The 22,981-nt window shown below is 38.9% G+C and overlaps 1 protein-coding gene across 1 annotated transcript; it reads left to right on the top strand.

Annotated features, from left to right (window-relative positions):
* The first annotated feature begins 1,234 nt into the window (after window positions 1–1,234).
* a2ml (alpha-2-macroglobulin-like) lies at window positions 1,235–21,526 on the top strand. Its single transcript, XM_044119425.1, has 36 exons — window positions 1,235–1,371; window positions 1,471–1,651; window positions 1,767–1,923; window positions 2,043–2,095; window positions 3,722–3,742; window positions 4,033–4,198; window positions 4,290–4,374; window positions 4,474–4,621; window positions 5,141–5,258; window positions 5,345–5,454; window positions 7,340–7,507; window positions 7,629–7,856; window positions 8,869–8,932; window positions 9,078–9,223; window positions 9,474–9,623; window positions 9,740–9,880; window positions 9,984–10,065; window positions 10,185–10,341; window positions 11,300–11,525; window positions 11,918–12,044; window positions 12,258–12,379; window positions 13,148–13,199; window positions 13,553–13,636; window positions 13,802–13,978; window positions 14,535–14,610; window positions 14,887–15,043; window positions 16,107–16,181; window positions 16,469–16,631; window positions 16,717–16,904; window positions 17,882–18,094; window positions 18,294–18,412; window positions 19,576–19,666; window positions 19,773–19,841; window positions 19,928–20,033; window positions 20,128–20,166; window positions 21,361–21,526. Exons 1-36 carry the CDS (start codon window positions 1,286–1,288, stop codon window positions 21,363–21,365), a joined length of 4,350 nt encoding a protein of 1,449 aa, XP_043975360.1. The 5' UTR covers window positions 1,235–1,285; the 3' UTR covers window positions 21,366–21,526.
* The last annotated feature ends 1,455 nt before the right edge of the window (window positions 21,527–22,981 follow it).

The raw sequence follows: 22,981 nt of genomic DNA, 5'->3' as shown, positions 1-22,981 counted from the left end.
CAGAGTGAAGAAGGGTGGAGTCTCTGTTATCTGCATCTATTTAATAGGTAGTGATAGAGAATTGTCACAGTCAGTTATGGGTCTTCCTGGGAACCATATGTGGACATGGACTCTGTGGGTCTTCTTCTGGGGATGTGGGACCCATCAATATCGGCCGAGCTGTAAGTTCACATGAACCTTTTGGCAGCCCGACCGAGCTGAGCCCTTCAGCCAAAATGTCTGAAGGGCATGTTGTGGAAGACATCATCCTGCCTTGGTTCAATACCAAAGAATGACAATAGAATGACTATAAACCTTTTACATTAACATCCCCGATCATCAAGGTCCTGGAGTGACTCCTGTTGTCCTGTCAGGGAAACATAACAAGCACCTTTCAGGACCAACCCAGTCTTCAGTTAGAGGCCTTTCCAGGTGCACTGTAACACAGGCCTCTACAGGAGGGCCTTCCTGCCCACAGCCACAATCATCTACAAAATGTCTTTGAACAAAATTGAACAATATGACTTTAAGCAATCATGGGGGATTAATAAAGCATTTTTGTAATTGACTTCATACATTGAGGTTGAAAAGCTTAGTGAAGTAGACCACAATTTATTTTTGACCATGCATCATGTCATATTCACTCCGAACATTTCAAAACGGTTTGATTAAACAGCCAGTAGCTTGTTTTTTGTCTCATGACTGTTCTGCAGACAAAGTCTGAGCTGCAGTGACCTTTGTAATCTGAGCACAGTAAACAGAGACAAGCAGGTTCTCCCTTTACTCTGAGGTGAAGTTTCTGATTTTAGATTTGAAAGGCTAAAATTATAACTACAGCTTTCATACCTCAATCCTTGCACTTGACTTGTGAACAAGAAAATCAAAGTTGTGTCGAGTAATTTTGTGAATAAAATAGGTCGAACTGTTACAATATTAATAATAATAAATTTTATTTTTAGGCTCCTTTCTTGGCACTCAAGGTCACCTTCTATCAATAAACCTAAGAAGAGACGTATCATTCAAAGACACAATAAAAATAAATGAAAAAATAACATTTTAGTGAAACAGTCCAGTTGGGATTAGAGGGCAGAGAGAACAACAGAGTCTGCAGACAAAAAAGTTACTAAAAGACTTCGATAAGAAGTCAGGGAGCTTCTTGTCAAGGTCTTTATTCAGTGTTAACTCTGATCAAAGCAAGTGTGTTTGTTGTGTGGGAGTTTTGTGCTGTCAGAGTGAAGAAGGGCGGAGTCTCTGTTATCTGCAGCTATTTAACAGGTCGTGATTGAGAGAATCGTCTGAGTCAGTCATGGGTCTTCCTGGGAACCAGAGGTGGACGTGGACTCTGTGGGTCTTCTTCTGCGGGACATGGGTCGCTCCAATATCGGCCGATCCGTAAGTTTATATGAACCGTTTAGCCAAATATTCATAATTGATTGGGTTTGAATATAAATTGCGGTGAGGTCACAGCTGTCTGTGTGGATCTGTCTGCAGACTCTACATGGTGACCATGCCTGCCATTCTTGAAGCTGGAGCTCAGACCAAACTGTGTGCGTTTCTCATGGAGCCCAATGAGACTCTGACCATGACTGTCACTCTGACATCACAAGAACAGAATACAATCATTCACGAGAAGACCTCTGGGGAGGAGTTTCTTGAATGCATCCAGTTCCAGGTCAACTTTACCTTACCTTTTTTGCTGTCTATGTAAACACATAAAAATAAGCCACTGATTATTTCAAATAGAGGTTTTTAAAAAGGAAGGATGACAAAAAATCTTGCTGTCACAGGTCCCTTCAGTGGACAACGAAGAGGTGACAAAATTTGAGGTTGAGGTACGAGGAAACACGTTTTACTCAAAGGAAGTGAGGAAAGTCCAGATCAAAGCCTACCAACCCCTGACCTTCATCCAGACAGACAAACCCATCTACCTCCCTGGACAAACAGGTAACTGGAGCATCTGGTTAATAGAAAACTGTTTCGATCAATCTTCTCTTTGAAAACCCACTGATGTTTGCATATAATGCGTCAAATAAACTCACATAATTTCTCAAAACATCTCCTAGTTCATTTCAGAGTCGTCTCAATGGATACAAAGTTCAAACTCTCCAATCAGATGGTAAGTGGATATATTTAGTTCTTCAGAAAAAAAAAAACCAACTCTATTTAGGGTCCAAACAAATCAAATGGTTAATTTTATCATTCCTTGAAAATTTGATCTTCAAAAATGCAGGATGAAGAGTTCAGAGAAAACTTTTAAAACTAAACTGTTAAATGTAAACTAATAGTCATTTATCTGAAACGTGTAGCAGTGAGTTCTGGTTCTGGAAGGTATTGGCATTGTGCTCTGTTAGCTAACACTGGAAACAGAGTGCTTTGAAAATTTACTTTTATCCTTGGAGCTTTTCCACATTTTCTTACTTTCGCACACTTTGTGGTATTTGTTAGTGTATGGAATAGACCAACACTAAGTAGTAGTGTTTTGTGAAAAGAAAAATGATGGAAATTTTATTAATCAAGGAATGAGAATCTGCTTCAATAAGAAGAGAAAGATTCATCTTTGTCTTTAAGGTTCTTTATTCAAAGGCAAAAGCGTTTGAAGACCCGTCTCACTGAACACAGTCAGGAGAAGAGCCCTGAACGCAGTCACATCACAGGTTATATAGTCACAGCAAGTAAAAGACCCACCCAAAGTCTGATCTTATCTCTTGCCAGATGGACCACAAACACAATCCTTACCCCCACCTCATGAACTGTCCCTCCCCTCTTGGAGGGGATGATTTTATGGCTGGGTAGAGAGCCGATGAGGATTTCAGGAGAAACTTCTAATTCTTCTTTGTCAGTTACTGATGGGCACAGGGTCAAACAAGGATACAAACTACACTCCACACATGTCAGTCCTTTGAGACAGTTGCCAGGTTAAGCATTTTACCCAAGATGTCTTCAGGTCTCTTATACTATCACGGCTACGAAATCATCTAAACATAATCTGGAAACCTCTTTAATGGAAAAAAACCCACATCTTGCAGAAATACAAAAACACAGCAGATATAATCAGTAAATAAATGGTAAAAATGTATCATTAGTTCCATCAAAGATGAAAAAACAACATTTGATATTACAGTATTCAACTCTGATGTTTGTGGGGTAATTGCAGGACATTTAAGTCATTTTCCCATAAAGAAGAATCTTCCCACATTCTTTGTAAAACAGATCGTGTCAGGTGTAAAAATAACATTTGATAGTTTTACCATAGTTATGCAATTGGATTTGGGACTTTAGGCCTCTGTAGATCATGAATGGGTTTTGATTTAATCTGTTCCATTTTAATTGTGGCAGTAGGTTCAACATTGTAGGTGAACTACTGTCTCGATATTTAGCAGTCTAACAGGTTTTCGTCTAGGATTTCTTCCCATTTATCTCCTGCCAGCTTTCCTTCAGCTGTGAACAGCTTTACTGGCCCTGATGTTCAGACACACCCACACAGCATGATGCTGACACCACCATTTTCAACTGGGAATGTTGTGTTCAGCCTTGAATTGTTAATTTGCCTTCTATTCACTGCTTTGCTCCCAGAAGGATCTTCTTTGGAACGTCATGCAATACTAAAAATATTAGTCATTTGAGCTTCTTACTCTAAACTATAAAAGGAATAATTACGGCACCCCACAGTGAAAATGAATTTTGTCATGTTAATCAGGTTTTTGTTTAACTCAACCTCCTTCTTCCCTTCTTTGTCCAACAGTACAACATCATTGAACTCGAGGTAAGAAGACACACTGTATTTTTTTGTTTTAAGCACATAAACAGTTTCACCTGTAGGTTTAGAGGGGTTTTTTTTGCCACAGCTGGCATTTTCTTTCTCATTTGTGGCAACTATCCGGGGTGTAGTTAGCAGGAAACAACTTTTCAGTTTCACTTTAAACCTCGTAAGTTCATTTCAGTGAACTTAAACATGAGTCCAATTTGAAGTTTTTACTGTTGAGATTGTACGGTGAAATGTGGAAACGACACATAAGATACATATCTCTCATTGTGATGTACTTGACTAAATAGGATGCAAACAACAACAGGATTGGACAGTGGCTCAATCAAACATCCAGCAGCAAAATACTGCAGCTCTCCTACAATTTAAACTCTGAAGCCCGTGAAGGAATCTACAGATTCTCTGTGACAAATGAAGGAAATAAGATCCAACACTCCTTCAAAGTGCAAAAATACGGTATGTGAGGAATATTTTTTTTTTACTTGATTGTTTTAGACAAGGTCTTTTCTCTTTATATCGTCTTGTTAACACATACCGTTTTGTTTAGTTTTGCCTAAATTTTCGGTAACCGTGGATACAAATGATGAAGTCAGTGTTGAGCAGGAAGAATTTGAAACTAAAATCTGTTCAAAGTAAGTACAATTTATTTTCCAGCATATAAATACCAGAATAAATCAGTCTAGAGCAGTTCCTCACAGTAAGTGACTCTGATCTGCTCTAATTTACCCCAGGTATACATACGGACAGCCTGTGCCAGGAAATGTTACGGTGGCGATCTGCCGACCTCTTGAGCTTTATGGGTTTGGTATATCACATAGTTTGCCCATGGATCCAGAAGAACATCAGTTAACGCCTCCCTGTGAAAGGATGACAAAACAGGTAGCCTTACACATACTGAATGTATGCTTGATTGTTTCATCCAAACAATCAACATTAGCAGGAGTCAGTCTTTTTCTGTTACTGATTTAGAGCCCGTTTATATCTTTACTAGGTTAAATGTGAAATGGAGAGAGAGAGAGAGAGAGAGAAAAACACCTTTAACACTGAGATGAATTGATCTTTTTTTTTTCTCAGATTGGAGTTGTCAGATGTAGATGTGTTTTTGTTTAGTTAGCCATTCAAAGCCCTTGTTAGAGAGCTCACCTGTTACTAAGTTAGTGATAAATCCAAGTGGTGGCTAGCTGAGCTAACTGCAAGCTAGATAAAGCCATGTTGATATTAACTTGCCCTAATGTTTCTGTCATGTAGTGATGGGGTGGAACAGGATGTGCAATTCAGTGTGTTTTTTTAAGGAGCTTGTTGTAAAGAAATGTTGTTGTAAAGTCTAAATTGATGGACGGTCTCAACTTTTTATCTGTTCGATCGGTCACCATTACTTTTTGTCATTTGACTTTTCAGATGGACAAAACAGGCTGCACTATGTTTGAATTTAAAATGTCAAGTTTCACCAAAATTGACCAAAAGATATTACATGACAGACTTGATGTAAGTGCCATTATGGAAGAGGAGGGAACAGGTAAGTCTTGTTTAAAGCATACGTTTTCACAATGACATTCATGAGAAGATGGCTGTCATAACATGGAATATTCTTCTTACATTAAGGTATTTCTCACTCACAAATGAAGAGAATAACGATTTCATATGTAATCGGAAAGCTGGCTTTTGTTGATCCTCCCAAGATTTATGACAAAGGCTCAAATTTGGAAGGAAAAGTAAGAACGATAAAGAGTTATCAAAAAAGTATTTGTCCCCTTACACATTTTATTTTGCTTTTTTGTTACACTTAATTTTTTTTGCATTAGATCATCAAACAAATGTTAATATCAGACAAGGACAACCTGAATTAAGACAGAATATAGTTTTAAAATTATAGTTTCATTTGTGTTATGGAAAAACAACCTGGTTCTGTGTAAAAACAAAAAAAACAAAAACAAAAAAAAAACTGATCACCCCGCTTCTTAAATCATTGATTATCTGTAAACAAAAGCTTTTGAACAGTATGTTACATTTTTCCAGCCCCACAAAGGAATAATTACTGCTGCACTTGTAAAACTCGAAAATAATTTAAAAACGCATTGTCTGACAAGATGAAGTGGACTAAAATATCTTAAAAAGCAACCAAGCTTGCCTTGGTGTAATGTAGTTCAAAAGCAGATAAATGAAATCAATGACATGTTTCACTTCTGAAAAAGTTGCACCGCAATTTTTAAAAGGCCAGTACAGTGTAAAATTGAGTTTTTTGTTCTTTACATTAACTGTAGCAACAATTAGCAAACGTTTGGTGGAACTGCATGTCTGCTGAGCTCATTATACAAGATACTTCTCAGTGCAATGCTGGACCAAGCATTGTTGAAAGTTGACTAGAGGAGCCATGTTGTGATGACTTCCTCAAGGTAGAGTTTCAAAAAGAGCAGATGTTTCAAAAAGACAAAGTCCTGATTTCAAGGCATTTAATCAGGATGTAAAATTTGTCGTATTTCATAAACAACATTTTTGTAACTGATTTCAACAGTCACTTAACTATGCTATGAAATGGCGTTATGTGCCTGGAAAATTCATAATATCGCCCCTGTAAAGCTTTGGAACTCAAATAAATCGGAGCTAAAATTATTGAGAAAACATGGATCAGTGCTGAACCTTCCTACGAATGGCTGGTATACCAAAATCATCAAGAACTTGTCCAGGAGGTCACAATAGAACTTGAATATCATGTAATACACTGCAGATTTCATGACTCAACAGTATTACGACAGATTTGGAACAAGAGAGGAAAAGAAGAAAACACTGCTGACCAAAGAAAAGCGCAAAGACAATCTCATATTTGCCATGTAAAAAAAAATTAAAATTCCTAATGATTTACACACCTATTGGGAAAAAATTCTGTACACTGACAAAAACAGTGGAACAATTTGGAAGGAGAGCATCCTGTTACATCTGGTGTAAGATTAATGGCTTTTCAGTAAAGGAACTCCGACAGTGAAACGTTATGGTCTGGGGCTGCTTTGCTGTCTCAGTACTTGATTGCTTCGCCATGATTAATTGAACCATAAATTCTGCCTCAGAAAATTTTGGAGGCAAATATAACCTGTCCCTTTGTGGCCTACAGACAAAAGTGCGCTTAAAGCTTCCGATGTGAAATAAAATTATTTTGTGTATTTGTTCACTTTTCCAAATATGTAAAACTTGTATGTGAAATCCTAATTTGAACTCCAAAAAACTTGAAAACGTCCCTCGTGTGCAGTAGAGGACGGAGTAGCAAGCGTTCTCGTTGTTTCTGGAAGTAAACATGGATGGTACCGGTGGAACGTATCTAAAGTCACTTCAGCGCTAATCAAGTACAAAGCTGTCGTTAAGAAAAATTCTAAAGTTGCTGTCCAACCATTCTGTGTCTACTGATAATCTGTTATATTAAAATTCATTGGATGATCTAATACATTTAAATGTAACAAAAAAGCAAAACTAGAAGAAAGAGGGCAGATAGTTTTTTTTTGTTTTTTTTGTTTTTTTTTTACAACACTATGGTTTTATGCAATGTTTTTTGTTTTTTTTTCCAAATCATGTTGATAAATTTTTAACGCAAATTTGTATTTTCTATAGGTAAAGGCTGTTCACTACAATGACACACCCATTCCTGACATGCCACTGTACTTGTTTGAGGGTAATGTTTGGTCTCCAAACTTACTGAAGAACCTCACAACTGACACCAATGGCTTTGCTACATTCTCTCTCAGCACAGAAACATTTAGTGGAGACGTCTCCCTCACTGTGAGTAAATTAGGGCTCTAAAACTCTGGTTTTAAAACCAGAGTTTTAAACAAACAAACCCTCTAGCTACCTCTTATAACCACCATCAGCTCTTCCTAAAGCTTGTTTTCTGTGCAAACAGATAAGTTCCTCTCCAACATTGGAGTACAATGTATATAGATCGGCTCACATTCAGACAGGGGCTCACAGAATTCAGCAGTCCCAACCTCCTTCTGATGAAACCAAAACCGCCAGCTCCTTGAAGATCAAAAAGAGCGACACAACACTTCCATGTGACAAAGAGGCGGAGATCTCCATTGATTACACTTTTGTGCAGGAACCACAGGGATCCGTGGATATTACGTATCTGGTGAGTAATTTCTCCGGTCAACACTGTTGTCGATTATCTCATGAGAATTGAAATGGACTCCACTGACAGTTTCATGACAACGCTGTCTTTGTGGAGGTTGGTTTTTGCAAGCAGTGCTCTGATTGCTGGCCTGAAGGCAGAGTTTTAAACAGTTTGTGACCAGGATGTTTGTGGTGTGACCGCACTGCCCTTTACCTTATCCGTGACCTGTACAAGTGGAAAACAATAGATGGGTGGATAGTTCATACCTAAACTAAAGACTTTCTGATTCAGTGTCAGCATTCAGTCTTTGTTAAGAGTCACAACTTGACCTCGTATACCTTGCAAAAGTCTTTAAAATTGTGAGGCGATCTCGGGTCTTGAGCCTCTTTCAGGTCAACCCACAGGTTCTTTTTCAGACGTAGTTCTGGGGAAACTCTAGCCTTGATGGTAACATCAAACTCAGGGCATGATGTTACCACCACCATGTTTTATTGAGAGCATGGTGTGTGTTGGGTTATGGTTTAAACCAGACGATCAACCACAAAAATGTCCCCTTTTGGTCTGTAAGACGTTAGTCAGTTCTGGATCTTTTCTTTGTAGGAAAGAAAACATCCAGGACAAGTGGACTACGTCTTGTAAACCTACTACTTAGTTTAGACGTATGGAGAGTACAGAAGACTGTTTCTATATTGAGGACATAACCAACACTGTCTTTGTCAAGCTCTTGGAGGCCTGCCGAACTTATGCTATCTAAAGTTTCTAGCTTTAAAAAGCTAAAGCTGTGTGATTCTCCTCTGTGTCAAAAATAACCAGTTCTGTTTTGTGTTCATTCAACTGTCAGTGTGCCTCAGCACAGCTGTGGCTACTATCCAGTAGATTGCCAACATCAATGTCACCGTGGACATTGATGTTGTCAATGTCCACGGATAGGTCTACTGGGGGGGTGGGGGGGGGGGCAACACTTAGACAGATTTGGTTTGTTATTTCTTTGTCTGCAGTTAATAGCATTAACTTATCTAAAAATCCTCAGGTCTTATATAGAGGAGCTATTGGCAATGGAGGACAAACACAAGTTCAAGCGGAAGATAAACCAGGTATGTGGAGACTGTCGCTTCACTGATTCAAACAGTTCTTGTCAGATTTGAATTCATATGTTAGTGAACTTAATGGACCTGTGTAAGAATGGCTGGATTGTTATGTTTAAGGTAACGACGTGTTTAAAACTGTTTTCTTTTCCAGTGACTGAGGGTGAGGTGTCCTTTCAGCTGACCGTTTCTCCTGACATGGCACCGTTGATCCAGGTTGTGGTTTACGCTGTCCTCCCCAGCAAGAATGTGATCGCTCACAGCGCCGAGTTCTCTACAGAAAAATGCTTCAGTAATAAGGTCAGTAGAAAAGAGAAGACTTCACACCAAATATAAATCACACTTACATCTTAATCTTGACACTAGCCTTCTGCTGGTTTCTAAAAAAAGCAACATATTTCATGTTAAGCATGTTACATCAATCGTTTTAGTTTATACACTGCAAAGCAAAAGTTAAATTTATTTAACAGCTCAAAGGTTGCTCTATAAAAATAGATTCAACTATTTATTGGGTAAATATTGTTATGTGTGCATCATGTGTGCTTGTCAGGTTTCCGTGGAGTTCTCTCCGTCTCCAGCTGTTCCAGGAGAGTTGACCAAGCTACAGCTGACGTCTCAACCCAACTCCCTGTGTGGGGTCAGCGCCGTTGACCAGAGTGTTCTCATCACTGAGCCTGGGAAGACTCTGACTGAAGACAAGGTAACAGCTAACCACATCTAACATTCCTCGCAGACATATCTTCCATGTTTGGAAATGGAAAAAAACAAAGGGGGAAAGAAAAACTTCCATCTCTAAACTTTTTTTTTTCTTTTCAGATATTTTCCTTGCTGCCTGTCAGGAAAATATCACATATACCATACCAGATTGAAGATCCTGTTGAATGTTTGCATGTGAGGCCAAGGAGATATGTTTTACCTTATCCCAGTGAAGAAGATGACGCCCATTCAGTTTTCCGGGTACCAACTGACAGCAAAGCGAAACATATTTAATATATACATGCAACCTTCTTTTAAAATGCCGTTTTATGTAATTTTTACTGTTTTGTCTAAAACTGTACAGAAAGTAGGATTGAAAACAGCAACCAATTTGGTGATGAGAATACCAACATGTCTCAGATTCAAAGGAAAAGAATATCATCAAGGTGTGTCGTCGTGGTAACCACCGGCTTGTCAAGTGCTACAACAGAAGAAATAACCTTAAAAACAGAAAGTGGGCCAATTTTTATTAATATTTGTTTAACTTTTTTTGGCTTTTTTAAAGGAATACACGGAGGGTATGTAGTTTCCTATAGCAGAATGAATGTCGGTGCTCCACCAGGTATAGCGTTTGCATCAGCCCCTAATAGGCATCCTGACCCAGTGGAAACAGTTCGGACCTTCTTCCCTGAGACCTGGATATGGAACCTTGTGGAAACTGGGTAAGACTTGCTTGTTCATCCCCCACAGCGCCCACAGAGTAAATACATTCCAATGGCAGCACTTTAAAGAGTTAGCACTGTCCTGCAAATGTACAACTCTGTCAACATGTTAAAGGAACATGGCAGTGAAGGCAGCCGCCCTAACCTGCCGTTACTTTATGAACATTTTCAGTGTTCCTGGCAGTCATGTTGAAAAAAAAATGCATACTTTAATCAATTTCTGTATAACTTTGGTGTCTGTACAGTAGGTACTGAAATGTCAGATTTATCAGTGATTTGTGTTATTTTACCAAAACAGCTCCTCAAATACAGTTTATCTGAAATGTAAAAGTGAAACATCCCATGTTGTATGATGACACGGACACTTAAAACAAGTGAAGAACAGCTTTTTAATGTTCTTCACATGAAAATTCATAATAAATGAAAATGAGAACTGAAAAAAAAGCATTTTTTCAATATATAATACTCATAATCCTTGTTTATGCCTGTTCCCTTGTCTTGTGGAAGCCTACTATTGGCTCTTATTGAGTTAAACATTTATTTATTTTTTTTAACACAGGGCCACCTTTATGTTAGCTCTTCAAATTTGTAGGTCAAGGCTATTAATCTCTAGGTGAGTAGCAGAGTGGGCAGGCCGGTCAGGACAACTAACTTGTCCCAGATTTATTGCGATAAACAACAATATTGTTGTTTTGAGATCATTTTGAAGTCATGTAATGGTAATAGCATAATAATGCAAGAACACATCCTTAAAGATCACTAAACTTTAAATTCTAACAAACATTTACCACTGGAGCTGGAAGACATTTTAAATATCCAAAATAAATAAAAATAATATGTGGTAAAAAATATATGGTAGAGGCTACTTCAAGGAATATATGAATTCTGTGTTATTCCTCATCCTAATGAAGTGTGAGCCACAGTTTAACACAGTTTGTTTGTGTATGTGTTGATCCAGGCCTTCTGGAACCAAAGACGTGTCCCTGTCTGTCCCAGACACCATCACCACCTGGGAGACGGAGACTTTCTGTTTGTCCCCTCAGGGTTTCGGTTTGGCTCCTCGTCAGAAGCTCACTGTCTTCCAGCCTTTCTTCCTGGAGCTCACCCTGCCCTACTCCATCATCCGGGGGGAGAACTTTGAGCTGAAGGCCACCGTCTTCAACTACCTGACCAAATGCATCATGGTAAGGGATGATTTACCTGCTGACACTGCAATGTTTAGCAGTAATCAAAATTTTCAATGGCAGTGAAAACAGGCAACATGCCCTGTCTTTAGTCTGACTTTGTTTTTAACTAGCACTGTATCAGAAGATGTAAGATTTTGTGCAGGGCCAAAAGAAATGTTACCCTTTGCAAATGTATTTTAAGATCGCATTATTCACTGCAAAAACAAAATTTAGCTGCTTCTGCAGGTGCAATGTAGCTCATATGTGAGGTGAAGTGTGTTCGACAGTTCTAAAATGCTATTAGATTGTTCAACATGTCCAAGATGTGTCGCACATGTACGGAGCACATGCAGAACATGGTAGATGAATCCACACAGACTCCAGGGGGTTAAACTTGTTTTCTTTAACAGGTTAAAGTGACTGCAGCCCCCTCCTCAGATTACACCCTCACCCCCCTCTCTGGGGATCAGTACACTTCCTGTCTGTGTGCCAACGAGCGGAAGACCCTCAGCTGGTCCATGAATCCCACAGCCTTAGGTGAGGATGAGTTTATTCTTTTATTCAAACTTTAAATAATAGTTACATAAGGTCAATAGAGTTGGATCTTCTTTCCCCTTCAGAACTATTTATTCTGTACAAACCCAGTGAGATCTCAGTCAGCCACAAGAGCATTTGATTCCTGCAGACAGGAATCAAATCCTCAGCCTGTAAACAGAATGTAAACAGATGATCTTGGTGGTTGTTTTTTAGGGGTTGTGAATGTGACTGTAACCGCCGAGGCCATTCCGTCTCACGCTTCCTGTGACAACGAGATTGTGAGCATTCCAGACAGAGGCCGCATCGATACAGTGACCCGTCCTCTGATTGTAAAGGTTGGTCTGATCAAAGAATATCTTTTAAAAAATGTTAAAGTTACGCTTCCTTTTAAACAAGTTAGGTTAGGATAAATGTATGGGCGATATAAAACATGTCCTTTAATTCTTTTGTACAAAATCATTCTGAGATAAAGAGATTTCACTTGTCCAGTTCTGCCCGTTTTCAGCTTCTTTGGGAGTGAGATATTTTAAGATTTATTTGCATGAAAAAATAAGCCTTGAAAAGGCTTCCTTATTTGCATAAAAGGTTTTAGTCATTTTTATGTAAATAAGCTGCTGGATGTACTCCTGCTGGATGTTTACACTCGCACTTCATACACAATAAAATGGCTGAAAACAGATGCATAATTACACAACCGTACATCTTTGGTCCTGAGTCAAACCCAGGAGCAGCAGAAGTGGAGTCTCCTGCACGGATGCAGCAGCAGTTTCTGAATTGTTTAAGTCAACAGCAAAACACGTCTTATACAGCGGTAAAAACCATCTGACCAGCTCCGCTTGGGTTGCTAGGTTACAGGGCAGTTCCTGCCAATTGAGTTAATATTCTGGAAAGTTTTGAAACATCTCCAAAAAACAACTCATTGCCAGAAAATGACTCTATGTTTTTTTTAGTGTTTGGGCTGTTTCTGGAAGGAGTAGAGTCTCAAATGGAAGTACCAAAAAAATGTCCAGAAAACACATTTTGGATAATAGTTTCCCCTTTAGGACCTAAAATAATGAAATCTAACATTCTTTGATTGTCAACTTTTATCTGTCATCTGTCAGGCTGAAGGAGTTGAAGTAGTAAAGACACACAACTGGCTGCTCTGCCCCAAAGGTCAGTATGATGTTCACCAAGCACAGAGTCATAAAGATGAGTTAAACAACAGGCATTATATCAGAGAAAACCTGTGTATTCACATCCCATTGTTGTACATCTGCTGTTGTTTTAATGGCAGAAATAAAAAGTCCAAAAAATCCAAAAGTATTATTACCTTGATTTGTTTGAACTTTTCTTTTTTCTTTTTTTTAAACTTTGCCTTAAGTTCCACAGCTCTGAAGCTCAGACTGATAAAGATTCCCTCATCTGGGCACTGTGGATGCTCAAAATTAAAGTTAAACTGACAGCATGACCTAGTTTCACAACTGACCTGTTGAACTGCTCTTCTGAATGTTTTTGTGTAAACGCAGGAGAAGCTCTGACTGAGGAAACAGAAATACAGCTGCCTCAAAATGTGATTGATGGATCAGGCCGTGCTGCGGTGTCAGTCCTGGGTAAACTGCTTTAGTCAACCAAACACAGTTACTCCAACTGTCTGCTAATCCTCCAGTCATATTGTTGTACTGCCATTAGCGTCTTTTTATGTTTTTAAACCTGCTGAATATTTGAAATGCAGAAATGTCCGTCAAGCGCAGTGAAATTTGTTTCTGTTATCACAGGTGACATTCTTGGCCGCGCCCTGCAGAACCTGGATGGTCTGCTGCAGATGCCGTACGGATGTGGGGAGCAGAACATGGCACTGCTGGCTCCCAACATCTACATCCTTGAATATCTAGAAAAATCCAATCAGCTGACCCCAGCCATTAAAGAAAAAGCGTCCAACTTCTTAAGCAGCGGTAAGTCTCAATCAGCTCTATAATGCAACTGAAGAAAATCAAACACTGCAGACAGATTATGCTTCAGTGTGTTTCATCTTTTAACTGTGCCAGTCAAGTCTTGTATGCAAGTGAGATGTTTACTAAGTTTTTTTTTCTTAACATTTGTAATGGCGTACATTACTCAGTACAAAGTACAAAGAGTAACTAGAACATGCTTATATGTACAGGCACTACGTATAATATTACGTTTGAGATTTAACGCACTTAGTTGGTAACCTTGAAATATTATAAGTCAGTCCCAACATTAAATGCATTTCTATGGTCAGAGAGTCTCTCTAAGCAATGGAAAACTTGCAAAACAACTATTTTTTTTACCCTTCATGTTCAAAATCTGAAAACTCAGCACAATCAAAAAAAAGAGACACATAAAAACTGTAGAAAGTGTTTTGTACACAAAAACGTAGAGCAAAATTTATTAGAGTATCTTTTCTTTCTCAGACGCATAAACGTTTCTTGGTGAACTCTGGAGGTTAACTTTCATGTCTCATGTAAACTTGTTTGTGTTGATCTCCAGGCTACCAGAGACAGCTGAACTACAAAGACGTATATGGTGCATACAGCACATTTGGAACAGGACCAGGAAACACCTGGTGAGAACATCACTGACCAGTCTGAACACACTCTGTCACTCTGAACAAATCATGACATTTACACAGAACTGGGTTGAGGAATGAGGAATTTTGATCAAAAATAAACATAAAAATGTGCATTGCTGGTTTTTGGTCTTGATATCCGTTTTCTTACTCACACTTTCACTCATGGAAAAACTTGCATACAAAAAAGTAACTGTTTGCTGTTTAGCATTTTTTCTAATGATTGCCTCAGTTTTACTCATTAAATGCGATACTTCTTTGTTTTTTTGTCAGGCTGACAGCTTTTGTTCTGAGATCTTTCTCCAAAGCTAAATCTTTTGTCTACATCGACCCAGAAAAACTCATACAGTCAAAGGTTTGGCTGGAACAAAAGCAAAATGACAGCGGCTGCTTTCTGCAGTCAGGAAGCCTCTTCAACAACAGAATGAAGGTATGAAGGTATCTCCCTGAAAGGTCAAAGATCATCTGGCTGCAGACACGTCCAATAGAGATACAGTGGAAGGCGGTCATGGAAATGTTTTGTTTTGTGTTCTTGGCCCATTTCACGAGGGACAAAGAACAAAAATGGAAGTTTTAACAATAATCCAAAATGTGATATTAATACTTTCAACTGAGAGAAACAGTTACAACTGACAGCGTTTTATGTTAAGTCCTCTCTAGGTAGAATGACAACAGTTATTATTATCATCTTATTGTTATAGAACTCACAGCAACTTCAATATTTCTAATTTAACTATCTAGTAAAATAGGGCTACACATAATACTGTGAATATGTGATCGCTCACAAATTGTTCAAAATGCTAAAGGTTGCAGAGTGATGGGTGCGTCACAACTGTTATCGCAATATTTATGAATATTATCGCCATCAGCTAATTTTTTTTTTAATATTGTGCAGCCATTTTAAAAGACAACGCTGTAATTTTTCTTTAAGGAATCTATGTGGTTTTTCACATTCCTGCATAATTTACAATGTTTTTGTTCAGGTTTCAGCTTTTGCCATGGGGGTAAGGTTAGGGTTGGGGTTAGACCATACTGTTTTATTTGGCCTAAACATAGACAAAACTTAACATTTAATCTTGTCTCAGTGAGGTCTCTTTTTATTCACTTTTTCTAAAAAAAAATTTAAAAAATGCATGATAGATTTTTCACTAATGGTATAATTAAATATTTGCATGATATTCTAATTAACTGAGAAACACCTGAAGGTCCATAGAAAAAATTACCCAAGATGATTTATTTGTGACTTACATCAGAGACGTTGCACAAAACGTCTCTGATGTCTTGATAAATTATGAAAAATGCTTAATTTCTTTTGCATATAATGACATCTTGCCGGGACTGTTACAACTGCTTTTCCTGAAACCAAAATATATTTTTTATGTGAAATGTTGGCTAAGCATGCAAAGGATCTGTAATAAACATTCCACTTGGCCTGTCTGTGAATAGCGATCGTCCTCTCATAACCAAATCTCTGTGATGTTTTGTCTCCACAGGGTGGAGTGTCTGATGAAGTCACCCTAAGCGCTTACATAACCGCTGCATTTTTGGAGACGAAAACATCCTCAGATGTGAGTAAATCTGAACAATTCTTCACATTTTTTACCTGACACCTTGTAACTTTATGGATATCAAATCCTGGCCTGTGATTAAATAAACATATGTTATAATTAAAATGTAGCTATTTAACTGTAAGGAGACTCCTCCTTGTTTGCTGATTGGTTCATTATGTATTGTGTGAACAACTTGAGAGAAATTTGAGAATGAAGGTTTAAAACTGTGCCTGAAGAAATTCAATCAAAATCAATATACAGTAGACTTGAAATAATCAACACTGTTGTATTTTGTTTTGTCAAAGGATCTTGTGGTGGGAAAGAGCCTGTTGTGCCTCAAAGAGTCCATCAATGATTTCAGCAACACCTACACTACAGCTCTGCTGGCGTACGTCTTCACACTGGCTGGAGACATGGAGACCAGAGCTCACCTCCTGCAGCACCTCGACTCGGTGGCCATCAAAGACGGTGAGTCGAGGTTTTGCTGGAAACGCCTGACCAGATCAGATCAGATCAGTCGTTAGTCATGTTGTTTCTGGATGGTTGTTTTTAGGTGGTTTCATCCACTGGTCTCAGACAGCAGCAGAAACATCAGCCTCTCTGTCTGTGGAGATCAGCTCCTATGTGCTGCTGGCCAGACTCTCTGTTTCCACCACTGCTGAAGACCTGGGTTACGCCTCAGGGATTGTTCGGTGGTTGACGACTCAGCAGAACTATTACGGAGGATTCTCCTCCACTCAGGTACAGGTTCTATGTTCATATGACAACACCGTCTTACCTCATACCCAAAGGTCGACATGTTCAAAAGACAATGAGATTTTTAACCTGACTGGGGAAAGAAAAAGCAGCCAATGTGTGTGATCATACATCTAGTTTGGTTTTCAATATTCCAACTGAACATAGCTTCCAGTAGTCTCCATGCAGTGTTTCAGTCTAACTATTAAAGCTACACTGCTTCCTCGACTCATACAAGGTCAGTGCAAACCGCAAATATGATTCAGCCTAGTTGCTCTCTCAGAGATTTGAGTGGAGCGCACAGTGAGATGAGATCATATTATCTTTGAGAACCAACAATAATGTGTGTTTTGTGCATTTACATCTTACACACGTTCGCTCAATACGTGTTCTGGTATCTGCTCTGCACTTGCACCTTGATAAGGTAAACAAACTACACCACCAGTCAGTCACTGACGGCTCTTTTTCATCCAATTCCTTGGAAATGCTTTGCTTTGATAAATAACAATCCCAACCAGAATATCAAAATACTACACCAAACATCTGAACTAAACAAAGAAAAATTATGACTAGAAATACTTGAATTTTGTACGATATGAAATTAGTTAAGCATCCAAATCCTTATTATTGTCCTTTTTTGGTGTTTTTTCTTTTCTTTTACTTTGTAACTAGAGCTGCCTCAATGCTGTACCTTTTACATTTTCTGTCCACTTGGAACAGTTTTGTAACACAGAAGGCGGTGAACTCTTCTAGTTCCCCTTCTACTGGGTTCTGCTGGTTTTCTGAGGAAGCCCTGGGGTTCATGATGTAATATGACATTTGTCTAATGGAATTTAGGCTCTTCAAAAAATGTTCCCTTTTGGAAACGCTTCTTTTCCTTGTTTGCGTTTTAGGCTTACAAACTCTACTTGACAACATCAATACTTATATGGATCTGGACAAACACCTTGTTCTGTCATTGTCTTGTATTTTGTGTGTTGTAGGACACGGTGGTGGCTCTCCAGGCTCTGTCCCTCTACTCCAGTCTGGTGTTCAGTCCTGAAGGTTCCAGCACAGTGACAGTTCAGTCTCCCAGCGGTCCGCTGACCTTTGATGTGACCCCAGACAACAAGCTGATCTACCAGGAGAAGATGCTGCAGGGTGAGGCAGGAAAGTACAGCCTGGAGGTGAAGGGGACTGGATGTGCCTCAGTTCAGGTCGGTGGCAGCTTCCCATCATGAAGGAAAGTGACTTTTGTTCATTTCAATAATTCTGAAACTGTATTTAAAATGTACATTTTTATTTTGTACATAATATACTACAATTAACAAGTACACATAATTCATAGATTTTATGTGCAAAGTTAGCCAAAAGTAAAATGTTTTCTTTCTAAGGATTAATAAATTCTCCTCTCAGATCTCTCAGCACTACAACATCCCTCCTCCTCCTGATGCCACCACTATGAGCGTGGAGGTTTCTCTGGAGTACGACTCCTCTCACAGACCACCCAAAGCCAGCCTGAAGCTCATCTCGCAGTAAGTCAGAAACATCATGTTAACGGATGGATACAATAAATCTCCCAAGGCCCTGAACGTCCCCTTGAGTTCTGTTAAATCCATCATCAAGAAGGAGACTTGTGAGGGAGGCCACAGGGTCACCATGACTACGCTGAAGGAGTTTACAAGCTTCAGAAGCTGAGCAGCTGTCCAGGTTCTTCACCACTCAAAGCTTTGTAGAAGAATGGGAGTGAGAAAGCCACTGTTTTAGAAATCTCAGATCAAGGCTGGACTAGAGTTTACCGGAACCATCAGGATGAGTCTCTGGTGATTTGGTCTGATGAGACCAACATGGAGCTTTTCTTGCCATCAGATAAGATTCTGGGTCTGAATATAAAAATATGTTGCAACCACTTTTTTGGCTTCGATATCTTTATCCTAGTCATTATTTCGTAGAAATTAGTTTTTACTTTGATATTAAAGAGATTTTTTTAATTTTTTGTCGAAGCCAAATTTGGTTGATCATGATTGATTTGTAAATACAGTAGAAAAGGTGAAACGTCCAAGAGGATCAGTATGTGCTTTAGCCACTGTACATTATACTCTCTGCTTATCAAATAGCTTTTTATTTTTACCTCAGTGAGACTGATGGACGTAGATTTTAGGGTTCATGGCTCTGTTTAGTTGCTTCTGCATCTGATCTGGTGAATTTATAACACACGTTAAGAAAAACATCCCCAAACCACAATACTTCCACCACCGTGCCCGACTGTGGGAGTGGAAGTCTTGCTCCTGCTCTTCCCTTGCAGCTGTGAGCTGATCCCTTTCTTGTGATCATCTTCTATTTCTTCAGTGTCAAACATTTTGCACCTGCAGCTTTTTGTCAACTTCTCACCAAGCTGCCTGCTGCCTGGCCTGCCTTCTACAAATACAACATGCTGTATGTTCTTTGTACGCACAGCAAGTTGAGGTTAGGAGTGTCTGTATCTGACCTCTTATCGCTGAGCGACACAATTCTGCTTGGCATCTTATTTCAACCAATATTATTCAAACGGAGTTTTACTATTGCTGAAATGCTTTGTGTTGTTTCTGGACTTTTTTTGCGGACATTTTGTCTCTTAACATAAAATGAAGTCCCTGCAAACAAATAGAGGTTATATTTCTCCACTTCAACCACTCCACAGTCTGTTGCTGTGTTCCAGGTACAATGGGAAAGAGGAGAGTACCAACATGGTGATCCTGGATATCACCTTGCTCTCAGGATTCATCCCCGACCAGCAGTCTTTGAAGAATGTGAGTAAAGCAGCGACTTCCACCTGAACCCAGGTGTTAGTAGAACTCTGGACCTGATCTCACAGTGGCAGTGATAATAAGGCTGTTGAATCTCTTCTCCTCACAGCTTGAAAGAGCTCTGCTGGTGGATCGGGTTGAACACAAGAACGACCATGTGGTGGTGTACTTACAGGGGGTGAGACCAACCAGCAGCTCAGAACAACACATTATGACAGATGAATTTGTCACTCTGTTAAATCTTTGTTTTTGTCTTCTGTCCAGCTTGTGAAGGGGACACCGATCAACCACAGCCTGGAGCTCCTGCAGAAGATTCCCGTTCAGAACCTCAAACCAGCAGTGATCGCCCTCTATGACTACTACCAGCCCAGTAAATAATCTTACAAAACAAAACAAAACACAATTTGAGTCACCTTTTAGATAAATGCCATAACACATTTCCTATCACTATCTTCCTCTTCTAGCTGACCGGACTGAGAAGGAATACAATGTGGCTAATCAAGGTACAAAAAATATCTGACATAATTAACATCAACCACTTTAATAGCCCAAATCTTTTCCTTTTATTGTTATTGAAATGCACAAAACGTCTTGGGGTTAGACTCAGACTGAAACATTTATTTCTGGCGTCCAGTGGTGGGCACCACTAAATAAATTAAATTAACTGTGCTAACCCTAAAGCATTAATAATATTAATTCCATTAATGCTAGCAGACCCTAATGCTACAACATAGTATATCTCCCTCAACAAGGTCAAACTTGCTATTGCTTACCTACCTGAACGGTTTGTGCTTCAGAAGGTGATTCTTTGGTTCAGACGTTTCAGTAATGGTTTCAGTTCTATTGTTGTTGAGTATTACTAACCGTTTCAGATTTTTGCCTAATTCACCGTAGTAGGAGAGGAAATGGAACTGCTGTGTAAATGGACCCACCCACTTCACAATAAGAGCATGAAAATAAACATCTAACTTCTTCGTCTAAGAAAACGTCAACACAAAGTGTTAAAATTTATTAAGCTGAAGAATTACCAAACAGCCAGGTAAAGTAGTGCTTTAGAAATGATCTGGAACAATTGATTCACTGTTCATGTTCATGTTAAACATGTTCAAAGTTAGTAAAAGTGCTAAAGAAAAAACAAATTCTCTATTAGCCAATTAGTGCAGGGACTTCTAAACTTTTCACATTATGTCACCCAAAATAATAATAAAAAAATCATTTCAGACCTTTCCATTTGCTATTTTTTTGTTTGTTTTCTTTTTATTTGTTTGTGTTTACCAAGCAAGAGAAAACAATAAATCCGTGACAGTGTTTGTCATGCTACCAGCAAGAATTCAAAACTACTTTCACCCTTGGCCAGAACCATTGAAAATATTTCATAGTATTCTTGAATTGAAATGGCTTTGATTTTTAAAGGTTGTGTATATTTTCCCTTGGCTTCATCCTCTCTAGAAACCTTCAAGGTCACCTAACACAATATGCTGTTTTTGCAGAAAAGAAGCGTACAGCAATTACTAACCGTTTCAGAGTTTTGCCTAAATCACCCGTAGTAGGAGAGGAAATGGAACTGCTGTGTAAATGGATTAGGTTTTTGCTAAACTCTACAGTACTGTATTTAAAAAACAAAACACGTTTGGTTATTTTATGGATCTCCACTTATTTTTAATAGTGATATATTTTCTTTTCTTTCTCTTCTGCAGCTTGAAGACTGACCTCAACCATCAGTGATTCCAAATTTCCTTCAGTTTTTTTTTTTTTTTACAGCTAACATAAATTGTCTCTTACATTTCAAGTGTATGTTTTTATGTTCATATGCAACTTGAGCATAAGGGATAATATAATAAAATAAACTGATCCTTAAAAATGTTTCACAGTGCTATGATTACGCCATTTGACCATATGAGACAAAGTTGTGTGTGTGTATACATGCACAACTTAAGCAACTTGATTATTATTAACACAACCTTTTTTATCCTAACATTTTGGATTTTTATTAGTTTAGCAGCAAATTGGTTGTGCATTGTGACCTTCAATAATATTGAATCCTTGCATTTGTAGAATTAATGTCTGTAAAAAAATATTTTAAAACAATACTCAAATTTATGGAAAAACTGGTCAGACATCAAACATAAGAAACGACTCTTTGACTACATCCAAACACAGGCTGGTTTATCCTCCATCCACCGCTCCTGTGTTTGGTATTTTCAATGCTAAAAGTCAATAATTCTTTAAAACAGATTTCTTTGAGTGGAAAAACGCAACAAGACGCCTGAAAGAGCAAGGAAACAGCAAAAGTCACAGAAAAGTAATGCGTCTGCTCTGCTCGCGCGCGCTCAATGCGAAGTTAAAAAAGCGCGACTAGCTTTAGCCTCCAGCTAGCAGAGGCGGGAGGAAAGGCCCAGTGTATGATATGACTCAAGGGCGTTATGCCCTGCCCTGACACGCAGCTGAAATGTGATCATCACCGAATAAAAGTTTAGAAAAAGAAATGAAGAAGGATAAATAAATAAATATAATACATAGAGGATGAATAGAGAACACTGTCAAGATTTTCTTCCTTAGGAATGCTCTGTTAAATATGAAGACATGAAACAGCGAAAAATGAGCTCTTTGAACCTGCCGCGCTGACGTCACAACCGCATGCAAATGCGGCTCTTTTTTTCCGCTTTGAGTTATTATGACAGCTAGAAAAGACAAAGTCGTATTTCAGACGCAAATAAGACAATACTATGCACTTTGTTGTCTTCCTAATATAATGGGCTTTTAAGTTTTCATGGATTTCCAAGCGGTCCTGAATTAAGAAGACGGTGGCTACTAGTTAAAGCTAACGCTGCACAGCAAAGTTTGCTGCCTTCACGTCACTCCGGATCAGCTTCTTCAGCCTAAAGAAGAAGGTAAAGGAGCCGTCCTGTGTTATTTCCATGAATCACTTCTGTATTCAGCCTGAAAGAGCGAGAGTACGGAACGAGAGAGCAGACCAGAGCCAGACAGCCGAGCAACTGATCCGCCTGTACACGTTGCTGTAAACACCGTCCTACTTCACAAGAAACATGCAAAACTAATAAAACGAAATAACATGGAGACCTTAAGGAACACTGCCATATTTTTCTAAAAGCAACAACTTTGAACATGAACAGTCAGCTGAACTAGAACTCTGACTCCAGAGCTGCCCTACTGTTAAGCTATGGGGTTGTTGTGCTTCCTCCTGCTTCAGAAGCAAAAAGCCCGAACTGTGAAACCCCCCATTATTTGGTCTCTGACACTAACGACAATAAAGTCACTAATATACTTGAACATAAGGTTAAAAACATTGTCCGTTAG

The sequence above is a fragment of the Gambusia affinis genome, linkage group LG06, assembly GCF_019740435.1.
Source record: "Gambusia affinis linkage group LG06, SWU_Gaff_1.0, whole genome shotgun sequence".
Lineage (NCBI taxonomy): Eukaryota > Metazoa > Chordata > Actinopteri > Cyprinodontiformes > Poeciliidae > Gambusia > Gambusia affinis.
The sequence above is the reverse complement of the archived record's forward strand: the minus strand, read 5'-3'. Positions and strand labels throughout refer to the sequence as shown.